General features: G+C 51.4%; 1 protein-coding gene across 1 annotated transcript; it reads right to left on the bottom strand.

Moving 5' to 3' along the window:
- Positions 1–6,837: 6,837 nt before the first annotated feature.
- Positions 6,838–13,761, bottom strand: LOC141958016 (U6 snRNA (guanine-N(2))-methyltransferase THUMPD2-like). The gene is given in 10 exon segments (XM_074900422.1): positions 6,838–6,918; positions 7,108–7,179; positions 7,787–7,874; positions 8,194–8,249; positions 9,430–9,513; positions 10,703–11,009; positions 11,011–11,101; positions 12,350–12,482; positions 12,835–12,975; positions 13,588–13,761. Coding segments are annotated over 10 exon segments (1,227 nt in total).
- Between the last annotated feature and the right edge of the window lie 813 nt (positions 13,762–14,574).

The raw sequence follows: 14,574 nt of genomic DNA on the forward strand, positions 1-14,574 counted from the left end.
CGGAGGGACCCGGACAGGCACGAGAGCTGGGCCCATGCAAACCTCACCAAGTTCAACCAGGCTTGGTGCAAGGCTCTGCACAAGTGTCGGGGCAAACCCAAGCACAAGGACAGGCTGGGCGAGGAGTGGAATGACAGCAGCCCTGCGGAGAAGGACTTGGGGGTGCTGCCTGAGAAGCAGCTCAAAATGACACTGCAACGTGTATTTGCAGCCCAGAAAGCCAAGCTCATCCTGGGCTGCATCAAGAGCAGTGTGGCCAGCAGGTCGAGAGAGGTCTCTATTCTACTCCCGTCAGATCCCACCTGCAGCGCTGTGTTCAGCGCTGGGGCTCCCAACATCAGAAGGACATGCATCTGCTCGAGCGGATCCAGAGGAGGCCCCACAAGAGGATCAGCGGGCTGTAGCACCTCCCTTACGAGGACAGGCTGAGAGAGTTGGGGGTGCTCAGCCCAGAGAAGAGAAGGCCCCGCCGAGACCTTCTAGTGGCCTTCCAGTACACTTAAAGGAAAGCTGAGGAGGGACTCTTTATCAGGGACTGTAGGGACAGGTCGAGGGCTAACGGTTTTAAACGGAAAGAGGGGAGATTCAGATTAGAGATAAGGAAGAAGTACACTCCTGGGAGGGCGGTGAGGCACTGGCACACGTTGCCCAGAGAAGCTGTGGATGCCCCCTCCCTGAAGTGCTCAAGCTCAGGTTGGACGGGGCTTTGAGCCTAATACAAGGTGTCCCTGCCCATGGCAGGGGGGTTGGAACTAGATGATCTTTAAGGTCCCTTCCAACCCAAACCATTCTGGGATTCTATGATAATACCGCAACGTTCCCTCCTATTTGCAAGAATGACTTGCAATTCATTTGTGTCCTGCAGACTCCAGAAAATCCGCATCACAAAGAAACGCAAGCTAAGGAACAGATTCTCCAGGGCCTAAGAACAGGCTGGAATTCACACTATCATACTGCATTGTAGAGTTCTCCCACAAGACTAGGGAGCTTGTAATCGGGTGCTCCATGACATACAAAGAAAAGCCTGTGGGCCACAAGAGGGATTCAGAACTCAAGTCTGCTGCATACCACGTGCAAACAGTTTGATAGGGATGGACATTCCCTAACCTGCAAATCTGCACGTCTCGATAGGGCAAATAATCTCTCAGGAACCAAAGCAGAGAGGTCTCAAAGGAGTTGGGGAAAGAGGCATGGTTTTTATACAAGCAAAAGGCATTTCCTAAGAAGAGTGATTCTGGTTCGAAAGACACTGGCACTGACATGAACAGAAGCGTATTCACCCACAGATTTTTAGCTGTACATTTATCATGACGTGACTCATTGTGCATGCTTTCACTTCTCCTCGTCATTCTGTGGAGTGAACAGAGATTGGACATCTCAAAACACAATACCTCAACAAGTGTCTTCGATTGACATTTTCACTTAGTATGGCCATGCTTTTGTCAAAGCTGGAGCCTAAACAGGGTGGCACGTTTCTTCGCATTGATCTTGAGCTACGCTCCTTGAAACATCCCATTGTGCCGTGAGAAAATTCCTAGGAAAAGAAGGAAATAAGAACATATTTACCTGAACCATCTCTTGAGCTAAGAAGGAAGTTCTGCCTCATTTAGGCAACTTTGTTCTCTTAACTCTCCTAACTTGAGAGTGTTGCAACTAATGCCAGGCAAGCCTTGGACTGCTTCTACACCAAGAAGTAGATCTTGGGCTGGGGGGGCGGGCACGGAATCAGCTTCCAAAGCTAAAGCTCCCCTCTGCCATGCTTTTCTTGTGGATAACTTGAGCTTCATATCCTCTGAAAAAAGTTATTGCAGCGAAGTCTTTCATAAAAACTTAGCATTTAATGAAAAAGACACCCAAACCTGTTATTTCAAAATTGGTTCTGAGAAGCGGTCAAGTTTGACCATGCATGTCCTGGGATTAAAAACTACTTAAGAGAGTTCTTCTCCTATTTCTGATCCATTTCTAACTGCATTCAGAGCAACATTAAAGCGTTTCCTTCAGGAGGACAGCATTTAGCCCCAGGAAACCAAAGGGAACTGAAGATCCACTTTTTTATGCCTGTTGATCTTGTTCACATGGGTCCTTCTGCAAGGAGGAGGAGTACGATGTTAAAGGATTTTACCAGACTGTGGCTATCTCTAGGCTTGCTTTATTAACAACTCACAGTTGAGCCATCACCTCAGCAAGTGGCAACAGCTAACAAGAAGTATCTTATCTTTATACGATTCTTCGTAACATTCAATACAATACCAATTCATCATCAATTTCCAAAGCCCATTATATTCCACAGTTCCAACTAGTTCTTCCCGTTCTGCTCCGGTTCCTCTTCTGACACCACTGCTCACTGATGCAGTCTTTGGTCATCATGGTTACTTATCTTCAGCACTGTTCCTAGAGCACCCGTGCATACTGCACTGAACTGTTAGTATGGTTCCTAGAGCACCTGTGCTGTATAAAACAATATCTATTTATTAATAGTCCTGCTATTAATAATATCCTAAGAGAAAAGAGTTTTCTAAAGCTTATTCCTTTTGCACACTATTTGCTTTTACCCTGAGAGCACCTCTCTTCCTGCTGTTCTCCAGGCTGGAGTCACGAAGACAAGTCAGGAAGACTCAGCCTGGAAAAGAGAGTTTCCACTTTGTCCAGACAAAAAGGGAACTTTGCAGCACACTGCCCTCAATACAGGTCACAACACAACAAGCGGGTTCAGCCTGGCAAATTACACCACGGTTAGAGACACACAGATACACAGCTTCCAAAGGGACAGGAGCCACTTCGGATCTGCCACGGAACTTCTTGGGACCGCAAACCTGGAAGAGGATAAACCCCTCAGATGCTGGCTTACCTTAGAGCTCCTGCTCTATGCTCTTTACTCGCTACAAATGTAGGAAGCTGAGTAACTAGAGAGAAACTGCTTGCTGATATCCGAAAAACTGCAAAAGCTGCACATCAACAAGTCAGGAAAGAGGCATTACGACTTGAACCTGTAGGTAGCACCAGCATTATCATCTCTCTCATCCAGGGCACTTCCCCATTGTCTCTGCAGCTAAAACACTCCAGCAGAGTCCAGCCCCCCTACAAATATGAGGTAAGAATAAATCCAGGCCTCAAAGCATGGGAAAGGTCTGCAAAAAGCAAACAACTACAAAACAAAACAAAAAAACCAAAACAAACAAACAAAAAAGAAACCAAAAGAACCAGCTTACAGCCAGTTTCATAATGACGATTCTGTTTTGGTTTCCGTGAAAAGTTCACATTTAGCTTCCTCCTCCCTGTTCTCCACGCGGACAACGTGTGCCAGCTGCTTTACCTGCGTAACTTTTCACAGCCTTCCCCTGCATGCACTGGGCAGCAGAATTCCCTGGAGCCTCTGACAACCATAGACTGCAAAAGCAGAGCAGTGATCCTGAAGCAGAATCCCATGGCTGTCTGCAAAGTAAAAACCAAACATACCCGCCAAGGATGTCTTCCTTATTAGTTCATTAGTCTTGAAAATAATGGAAAGGAAAAAAAAAAAAGAAAAAACAACAGACTCCATACAACTGAAAAACCTGAAAGAGTTCTGCTGCAAGGAAACTTCCAAGTCGGAGCTGGTCTGCCTTTATTTCTCATGGAATTGCAAGACACCCTGCCGAGAAGAGCCTGACTTGCAAAGCCCAGAGAAGAGTTTCAGTTTTTGAAGGCTACATTAAAAAGAATGAACTCCTCCTTCCTCCAAGTGAGATAGTTTCCTTCTTAAAGTAGCCACACTGAGATGCAGAGAGAGCATGGATTACCTAACGTTCTCTAAAATCACGGACACTGTCTCTTTTCTGGATGAAAAATCATAAATACAAAACACACATTACCATTAAAGTTACAGACTAGAAAAAGCTTAAGTCAAGTTTTCATCCTTTTAGGTTACAGCCAGAAGCACAAATTCGTCCCGATTTCTGAACAGAGCTTTGTTTTTCAAGCAGCCAAAGCAGTACCTATATACGCTCGACCAAGAGCATTTCACAGGCACTTCAGGCCAGCTAGAACGCAGTTACAGGTCACGCATGTTTTGGGCCGGGCGCTGGTTTTGATGCATTTGCGTCATCAAAACAGCAAGTGCTCTGTAAGCATTGCCACAATTAAAGCAAAGGGGTCTCCAAGACCTTTTCACGAGAGCTCTTTACCTGAGAGAAGAACTTGAATTAAAACCGTACGGGGACACGAAAAGGTTCTATCCACAGGGCAGCAGACGACTCGGGGCCGTGCCGAGCCCCCCTTTCGCTGCCGGGCGACCAGAAATGCCTGCCGGGCGACCAGAAATGAAATATATGCCTGCCGGGGCTGCGGCGGGGGACGCGGAAGGGGCCTCGCCCGGCCGCGGTCCCAGAAGCTTCTTCACACGCAGCCACGCACGACCGCAGCTGTGGACGCTTACCCGAAAGACGAGTTTTTTCCCTGTTTTCTCCCCCAGCGACAGCGACCTCCGCCGCCTCCGCGCGCGGACTCGGCTCTCCCCGCTCCTCCCACCGGCCCTCGAAGGCTCCTGGCGGGCACCAGCCTCGCGCCCCCGGCGACGGCCCCCCCGCCGCGCAGCCACCGGGCGCCTGCCCGGCCCCGCTGCCCGGCCCCTGCCCCGCCGGGCCGAGGCCCGTCTCCCCGCGGAGCCGGAGCTTCACCCCCGCCGCGCCGCGCCCCGCCCGGTGCTCACGGCCTCGTCGGCTCTCCCGGTCCCCGATCTCCCCGCAGCGCGTCCAGATGCGGCGGCTGCCGAGCGCGGAGACTCTGAGGAGGTGAACTCGGAGCTGGAGCCCACGAGGTCCAGGGGGGGCGGACTTCGTAGCAGCATCGCAACTAGATGTACGGCGGCTCTAAATCATTCCTTATTTAAATCCAAATCACCAAAAAACCGCTGAAATCGGCTCCAATGAAGAGCACACCGGACACACGGCGGAGCGGCGCCGCGCCCGCCCCGCGCCCGGCCCCGCCGCCGCACGCGCCACGGATCCCTCCGCCTCGCCGCCTTCCTGCCGCCTGCCCCGAGGGCCGTCGCCGCGGCTGCGCCGCCGCCCCGCTCCGGCGGAGGCCGGCGGCGCGCACTCCGCCGCGCTCTCCCCGCGCAGCGCTCTCCTCTGCTCTCCGCTCTCCGCTCTCCGCTCCCCTCCCCTCCCCTCCGGCCGGCGGGCGGGCCGGGCCGGGCCGGGCCGGGCCGGGCCGGGCCGGGCCGGCGGAGGGACACGTGCAGCGCCGCGGCCGCTCCGGCGACCGTCGCCTGAGAGTTTTGCCGCGTCGCCGCTGAGGCGCGTCCCTCGGCCAGCGCGGGATTGGCCCGGCGGCGCGCGCGGGGCCCGCCCCTCCCTCCGCCGCTTCCCGCCGCAGGGGGCGGGGCCGGGGCCGCCGCTGCCGGGGCCCGCGCGCTCCTTCTCTCTGGCGGCGGCGGGGCCGCGGCTGCCCCTCGGCGCCCCGCACCCCGCCCCGGGGAGTCAGACAGTAAAACTGCCGTAGCCCCCGGCCTCGCCTGTGCCTTGTAAAAGCGCTTGAAACAGCGGACACTGAAAGGCCGCAGTCCTGGAGAAGTAACGGAGAAAACACCGACCTGTTCTCGAATGCGGTCTTCGGGGTTCTTTGCTGAAGAATGCGAAGGGCTTCCTCCGGTGAGAAATGCAGGGAAGCCTGAGAGAAGTGAAATCCGCTGTGAAATGTGTTGCATGTTCTTGCCCGTGAACGGTCAGCACGCCCTTTGCACGTACACCGGCGTATCCACTTCTGGCCCTCACAGTCCCTGAGTGAATAGGCTTATGCTTCTTCCAGACTGCCGCTACAGACTCGACCTCCCTTCGGGATTCCCCTTCCCTTGGAAAGATGGTACAAGAGGTGACACGGTGCCAAGGCGCTGCTGCCTGCTGCTCTCTGTCCAAGGCACCTGCTGTGAGATCTGCTGCCACACGTGGAAACACGTTTGGTACACTGGCTTTCTCTGTTCTCCTCCCAAGACCTTTGCCTTGAGGAAATGTCTTGCAGACATGGGGAACGGGCTCCCTGCATACCCCATTCAGTAGAGGCTATGGAGATCTGAGGATTCTTTCTTCGTGTGCTTGCCTGCTGGTGGTTGTGGCAAAGAGGACAGTCTGAAAAATGAACAGCAGCGGTGCCCTCATTCACCTTACAAAAGCGTCTGCCAGCTCTTTCGCAGGTTATACACCCGGATTCATAGCTCCTTCCGTACCTTTCCTCGCAAATGGCGCTACAAAGCTGCCAACCCAATGCAGACCGGGAAGACGAATGCATGAGAGTGTGGTTTAGCTTGCAGGTTCCCCACTACTGGTGGCAGGAGAGTAGGACTCTCTGAACAGGGGACTGCATGGTGCCAATCTAACTGCTCCTTCTCAACACACATCTTCACAAGCACAACGCGAAAGAGGAGCTAAGCTTGCAAAGAGTTAGCGCAGAGGTTCAGAGACACACGTATGAATGGCAAGGAAACACATGCTGAATTTCTCTCCGTCCCGCTTTTCTCCCCTCAAGAATCTGGTTACAGCCAGAATCACTTGGATTCTGTCAGAGCTGGTGTCTTCCAAGTATCTCCCCAGAGTTTCTGCATCCCGGGTGTTCCCGGCACTTGTCTGGCTGGATCATGAGGCAGCACTGCACCCTTGTAGCGACGAGGGCTGTGCTGGCCAGAGCGCAGCCACCATGTGAGAGGAGGAGACTGTGGGGTCTCCGCCCCTCAGGATGCTTCAAATCTCGACAGGACAAGGCTCTGGAGCAACCTGGCCCAGCTTTGGGGTTAGCCCTACTCCCAGCAGATGACAGGACGAAAGGCCTCCAGCCGTCCCTTCCCACCTAAACCCTGCTGTGTTTCTATGCCAGAACTCTAGCTGGAGACGTTTCCTGGAACATCCTTGGATCCACACTTGCAGGACGAGCTTGTAACAATTTCATCTACAAATGGAAGGACAAGTTACCTGCAGTCTTTCTCAAGACGAGCACAAACAACAGCTTCTGACCGGTGACAAAGACACCAATTACTTGTTCAGTAATGGAGTCTGGTGTAACTGTGGCACAGATTTCTCTTGATGCAACTACAAGCCGTCTTGCAAAGGGCCTGCCTGTTGCCACTGTGATACTCACAGGCCACTCTTTGGCAGCTTCCAGCAGTATCGTTCCTAGCCCACACACGGGATCCAGCACAAAGGCACCCGCCTACAAACATAAAGGGGTTATTGCATCCCAGGCAAGACAGACTCCTCCCCCAGGACAAGCTTACTCAGGGATGTACACATCACCTACACATGACCGTGAATTCAGAGTAACAATCATCACCGGTTTACCAGGCCAAACTTGCTTGGAAGAGAATACAGAAAGAAGCATTCCTAGTTTCACTAACCACTATGCATCCAGCCTTGAGGTGACATTTAGAGGAAAAAAGTTAGGAGCAGACTGCAGATGGATATTGGTACCGAATTAATCCGTGGAACAGATCGCGCTTGCTTCTGGTTTCCCTTGGGAAAACAACTCAAAAGAAGGTTTGAAGCCTGGCCAGTGAAAAAAAATCATGCAAAGTAGACTGATATCTGGACAAGGAGTAACACCTCTTCTGAGAAGAACCTGGGATTACAGCAAGTATCTGGTTGAACAGCAGGTGACAGCACACTCTGATCACAGATAAGGCAAAACCCCTGTACACATGCATCAGAGCAAAGGGCATTAAAATCACCGTACTTCCTCAAAGCGTCCGGCTCCAACCCTGACGAGCAGCAACACCCCCTTCAACCAAGACTCTATTTCTTTGCCATGAATATCCACTTACACTGATTTCAGCCAGAGATGCCAGGGCCCATGCAATTGTTGACCGCAGTCCTGCTGTTCTGATAGACTCTCTGTTTGCTAATGGAAGCCTGCAAACAGGAAAAAAAACAAAACATCACCCTTTAAAACAATGCTACAACCACAAGAAAAGCCCACGTAATATGAAAGAAGAAATGAACTGGACAGATCTGCAGACAGACAGATAGAAACCAGTCCGCTTTTATCCACAACTTAACCACAAAGTCTGGCCTGCATGCTCAGATAAGCTCCAGACAGACCACAAGACTAATGTGGCAGTCCACTGAATATTAAACCAGAAAATAATTACTCACAGTGGACAGCACGACTATTTAGAAATGATGCCTGTTCTGACACTACCAAGACAAATCTGGTGAGGAGAATGCCTACCTGAAAAGAGGAATCCCTACCACTGAGTAAATGTCATTAAGATAATCTGATCCTAGCTTTTAACAACAAAAATATATGCTTTAGACAACTATGATCAGTGGGAAGAAATCACACTAGATAATCTGAATGCCACTTTAAAGAGGATTTACTGTTTAACCAAGCTGGGAGGGGAATTTTGTCAGCCAAGAATCCACCAACAAGCTCCTGAATCTTTACAGAACCAATTTTTGTAACACTGAATGAATATTTTTAATTATAAAACCTTTTCCTCTAAGCAGGAGAAGATTATACCAGCACTCAGTTATTCAGATAGCCCCCTCCTTTTTAAAAAAAATCCAAACGCAAAACCAATTAAAAAACCCCATGAGCACCACTAAGTGGCATTTCAGATGGAAGGCAAATGTGTGTAATCCTTCCAGAAATACAGGCAGCTCAAATAAATTGTCCTCCTGTCCCATAGGCGCATCCCTAAATATGACTGAGCTCCCCAACAGGTCTTGCATGACTGCAATCCCTCCCCAGGAAGCCAAAAGAAAAACAATGCTTGTGCAATATCCCAGTCCTCAGGACCTGAATGGTTTCAGAGCAAAAATCTGGACAAGAGCCCCACTTGAGGCTTAACAAAGCTGTACTTAATGAACAGCCTGGGAAAACCAGAGCCCGTACATGAACTCAGAGTTTTTAAAGACAGCCTCAGACCTCCCAGCATCAGTGCAGAGAGCAGCTTCCATATACGAAGCACAGGGATGGAGAAATGGCTTGTCAAGAGCAACGCGTCTTTTCCAAGGTCTCCAGACAGCTTGCATCAAGCTCCTTGCCAGGGTCAGGGTCTAGGAGGAGGCTCTTCCATGAACAGCATGCACAAGTCCAGTTCATTAAGGACGTAACCTTCCTACTCGCTCTCTTCCCCCACAGAGGCTAAACAAGCTGCCCACTGGCTCAGGTGATCGCCATTTCCAACACAGAATCCAGCAGATGCTGAGACATCTCCTGTAAGGATCCTTCCCGACGTACAGGCCAACACTGGCCATTCTGGTATTTCAGTGCTCTCAAAGGCGCACACAGAGTGTCAACCAAAAAAGCTTTGCTCAGCACTATCAGATGATTTCTAGCTAAATTCAGCACCAAAAAAACCAAGAAGAGGCCACAGTCCTGAGTGCAAAGGGAGCAGAGGACAAAACAAAAGAGATCGGGGCAATTCTGGAAGCATCAACACGCCATCTGGCAGACAAGCACCACTACCTCTAGATCGGGGTCCCGCAGATCAGCCTGCCACCCAAACTGCTTCACGAGCGCTATGCCAACGGCTCTTCCGATCTCCTGCAAGGGGGAAGAACAGTCACAGGCAGCAAAATTATCAGAATTAAGAAAACTACAAATCATAGCCTTTGACTGCACAATCCTCAGAAACACCTGGGAAAAAAAGAAAGAGCCTCTCTCTACCCCCAGAACAACTCATACAAACACCAGAAGTAGTACAACAGGGCACAGTGAGCGAGCGAGGGGCAGAGAGCAAACACCACAGGACAAAATGACTGTCACTCATCAGCAGTGTGGCTGAAGTTCAAGTCCTGCCCAAGTTACAACAAAACCTGTCGCTGTTTTATAAATACCTGTGACGCACAAAATATTTCCGATGTCTGTAAACTGGATTACCCAAGAGAAAATCTGTGAATGCACAACTGCAGCTCGCAATTTTAATGCTTTTGTGGCATCCAGCTCAGACTGCCTTCACAGCATGAGAGTTCAAATGCACAGCACGAATTTAAGCAAACATTGGCAGGCTCACGTGTCCCACCTTCTCAGGGTACTAGCTTGAGTAAGGGGGGAAAAAAAAAAAAATCTAGTTAAACTACTGTTAACTTCAAGTAAGAGAAATCTACATAAATTGCAGTTACACAGGGTTGGGTTTTTTTTATTTTCCTCACAGTAGAAGGGTATTATAGATGGGAAGAGGGCTGGATAGAAGGGGTGCCTGGAGGTCTCTACACCACCACTCTCTCCCAAGAACCAAGATCTAACCCCTACTGCAGGACACATCCCAGGGCTGCACCTCCCTCCTGGAGAACAAATTCTCCCCAATACCCAAGGAGAGCCCACCGAAGCTGCCAAGTTTTGGTTTTGTGCTTTCTTTTCCACTTTCTGCCACAACTGAGAGGAGTCTGCCTCCATTACCCTTGCAATGACCCTTTAAATAGCTGTAAGCTACTATCACATCACCCCCTCAGACCCTACAGGCCCAGCCACCTCAACCTCTTACCTGTACTTAGGCTCAATAAAAGACATCGATTTGAAAGTATTCAGGGTATAGTGCCCAGAAATTAACAGTAGCCCTTGTATTTCCACTTGTTTAAGGGAAATGCAGGTTAAGGGCTTTTTTTGAGAAAATACAGGAAAAGGCTAAATCTGTTTCTTATTCTAAAACACACAACACACAGTTGAAATGACAAACTACAGACCTCCCTTCACCTTTGCCAAATGCTTTTGAAACACAGATACTTTAGCATACCTGTGACTGAAGTATTTTGGCAACTGCTCCACTACAACGACAAGAAACTCTGAAACTAAGCTTCTCCTTCACAACAGGCTTCTTTCCACTGCTTTTGGAAGGGTCTTCTAAGGAAGTCTTACTTTCAGTCCAGCAGTCTTGATCAATCTTTCTCTCTGGCAACATATACCTCTCTGCAGCTTCCGCTTGACATTGCTCAGACATAGTCTGTTCTGTTTTCTGCCTTTTAGTTGCAGTATTTGTCTCTTCTTGTGATTTTCTCTTGAGAGGCAAATGGTTTTCTTGAGACATCTCATTTTTTTTCCCTCAGACCCATGAATGTGTTCCAAATATAGAGAACATCCAGCCAATACTTTGGTTCATCAACGACAAGGCTTTTAATCTCATGCAGCATTTTCCCTGGAGGAAAAAGCAGTTTCAGGTTAAGGAGTTCAGTCTCAGCATTTGATTTGGTATGGATTCAGAACACCTGTTAACACGGACTGTGTTCAGATTGCATTAACATGCAAATCGAGGAACCGCAGCAGTGGCAGACATCACAGACACATCCGAGTGCTCAGCACCCACATACATCACCCGCAGAGACCCATGCATCCCTCTGATTGGAAGCTCCGTAGAAGCAAGATTAAACTGTGCAGGGATTGAAGTCTGCAGCCCTTGAAAACCAGACCAGCTCTGAGAGCCATTCCCAGGGACACAGGACCAGCCATCCTCCCCAGAAAGCATTCGGTCCAGGATTAGAGTTGTGAGACACCTTCCAGGACTGAAAGACAGACACAAACTTGAATCCCTGACAGAGCTCAGAATAAAAGCCACGAGTTTATTTTTTATAAAGGAAATCTCTCCTTGCTATTCACCAACCCACCTTCAATCCTGCAAAGTCTCCAACACACACCTAAACTTAGACCTGTGGGTAGTCCTCTTAGGCTACATACGACAAGAGAGGCGTGAGGACTACAGAGGCTAATTCACTTCAGAACCTTGAAGCTGGTCAAGGGAGAAAAAAATAAAAGTATTTCAAAATCTCATTTTAAATTTTAGAATCGTGGTTAAATTTGATCCTCAAAGCTGAAGGCCATCTGTGACCTCACAGATAAAATCCCACCAGCAGGCAGGTATCAATCCACCTAACTTGAAATTCTTATTCCAACACTGACAGAGAACGTGACTCGACTAGCTGAGATTACAAGGTATCTGCATACTGAACAGTTAAGTGACATGGGATACACATCTGGATCCACTGCGCCTCAAAGAAAATTGACTCACTGCCAGAATGCACACAAGGGGTCCAGAACTAAACTTCTGTTTCAAGGTGAGGTGGGGTTTTTCGTTGAGGTTTGGGTGGGGTTTTTTGTAGGTGCTGGTGTTACACAAATAGATGCACGGTGCCAGCAGAAGACACGCAGGCAAGCTAACTAGTTCAAACGGTTTTAAAGCCATGCGCAGCACCAGAAAAGCACTGAATACTTATCTGAATGAAAGACCCTTCAGAATTGATGCCTGACCATCAGAACCACAGATGTTCGTAAATAAACAAACCAAGCATTAATTTTACAAACAGGACTCGAACTGGGGCTTCCCGTCTCTGCACACACGCCCGTGAGCAGACCGGAGGGGATGACCCGAGGAGAGGAGTCAGCGACGCACCTTTATTTCTAGAAACTGCGAGTGGGGGGTGGTTTTTAAGCAGCAAAACCAGTCGCTCTCCAGACTTGAGTTTCCTCAGCTGGCCCAGCTCCGCCTCTGTGCCGAAGAAGGCTTTTCCTGAGACGCGGTCCGCCTCAGGGGACAAACAGAAACCAAACCCAAGCGGGAAGGTGTTTCGGGTGAGCGCCCGGAGCAGCCTCGCACACCCGCTCGCCCCTCCGCGGGGAGGAGGGTAGCGCGGGCCGCGGCTCGCCGGGGGTGGCGAGGGGACCCGGCCCGACCGAGGCAGCTGTCCCTGCCCGCAGCAGGGACAGGACCAGACGGTCCTCAGGGTCCCTCCGTGACCGAGGCCGGGCCCGCGGGGCCCCACGCAGCCGACGGCACAACCCCACGCCGCGGCCGCCCGGCTCCGGGACGCGAAGCGAACGAGGCCGCGTTCCCCACGGGCCCGGCCCGCCCCGGGTGAGCGCCGGCTGCCCCCTCACCTCCGCGGCGCCGAGCCGCACCCGCACCTCCCGGGCGAGGAGCAGCTCCCGCCCGCCCCGCCGCCGTCTCGGCCGGCCGGGGGCGCCTGGCGGGAGCGGCCCCCCGCGGTGAGCCCGCCTCGAGCCCCGCCCCGCCGCTGCCTGCGCCGGGACCGGGGAGCGGTACTTGGAGCACCGGGTTCGGAGCACGTTGGTACGCTCGGGGGCAAACCTTCCCCCGCCGCCACCGGAGCGTCACCGCTAAAGGCGCTTGTCACCGTGAAGAGAAGGAGGCGGCGCCCTGCGGGGCCGTCCGTGCTGGCGGCGGGGCGATTGCAGCGCAGCTCTCGCTCCTCCCGTTGCAGGAGGCGCCCGCGGCCCCGCTCCTGGCCGGGCTGCGGGGAGAGGAGGATTGCTGTGGCGCAGCAGTGGCGGCTGCGGCCACACCGTACGGGAGGAAAATCTGCAGACAGCCCCCCCCCGTGAGCGATTCGGCACCCGCAGCCCAGAGGGAAGCGCCAGGAGGGCAGCTGGAAGCCGGCAGCTCCCCCTCCCCCGACCAGGCCTTCTCTGCTGCAGGAGGATCAGGAACTTGAGATTCTTGAACTGCTGTGTTGTACGGGGCAATGTTCTCATCCTCCCTTCCCACTTACTTATAGCCGACAGAGTATGGAGTAACACAGCTGCCGTGAGTCACGTGTAGTCTAGTCTTTAGGCGGCCCCGAAAGAAAACACTCCAAAAACAGGAGTGGAAAACTGATGGCCGCCTTTCACCAGACAACACGCTTGCCTTCGTGACCAGCTGCCGCCATGCGGGAGAGCAGCTGCCAGGGCAGTCGGGCTGCGTAAGTCTCCGCAGAGATCCGGCGTTCCCAAGGAGCCTTCACCCAGCTGGGTATCAGCGCAGAGTAGCCATGTGCTCGTGTCGGGGTGTAGGAATGGAGCCATTTCACACGAGTACCTGAAATCCTCTTCGGTAACAGCACAGTTTCCCTTGAAGAGCTCTGCGTTCAACAAGGCAACTCTCTCTTTGAGGAATCATTTTTCCCCCTCGGATGAAGTCTCACAAAACCTATCCCGGCCCTTCCAGCTGATGGACACCCACAGAGCAATACAGGTGGCCGCTCCTGTCTTTGCTTGTCACCACAGCATTTCCTCACAAGAGGAGATTTTTGGTAGGTTTGGTTAGTGCTGCAAGCCTGAGAAAAAGCAAAATGGAAAAAATCTGTAAAACACACATTTCCTTGAGACAGGGTGCCCAGAACACAGGACGGGACGGAGGTCCAGTGATTTTTGTTTGTTGTGGCACCAAGGAGGAACGTGAAGCAAGGTGGAGGCCAAGCAGTCCCGTTCTTTCACTTTTCTCCCTTCTCTCAAGGGCGGTTTTTGCAGGAGCCTGCCCACCTTCTCTCTCATCCTCCCCCTTTTCCCACAAAACCCAGCGCACCCCCCGCACCAAGGACTGTACTGTGTCGTTAATATTAAAATAATAAATAAATACTAATCCCGAGTTTGTGTCTGGTCTCAGAGGGACATATCGACGTTCTCCTCCCGCCCCCTCCCCCCAAAGGGATGCCTCTTGGTAAGATTTGAGTCCTTGGTTACAGCGAGTGATTACCCGGGAATTAAGTGTGTGTGATTGCAGTTGTTTTTCTTGTTGTGTAGTGCTATATAGCCAACCTGCAGTTTGTGGATTTATTGCAGGCAATCTTAGCGAATCTGTAGATGTTGCATCAAAATAAACTATACTGTTCAGGAACC

Source organism: Athene noctua, chromosome 1 (assembly GCF_965140245.1).
Source record: "Athene noctua chromosome 1, bAthNoc1.hap1.1, whole genome shotgun sequence".
Classification (NCBI taxonomy): domain Eukaryota; kingdom Metazoa; phylum Chordata; class Aves; order Strigiformes; family Strigidae; genus Athene; species Athene noctua.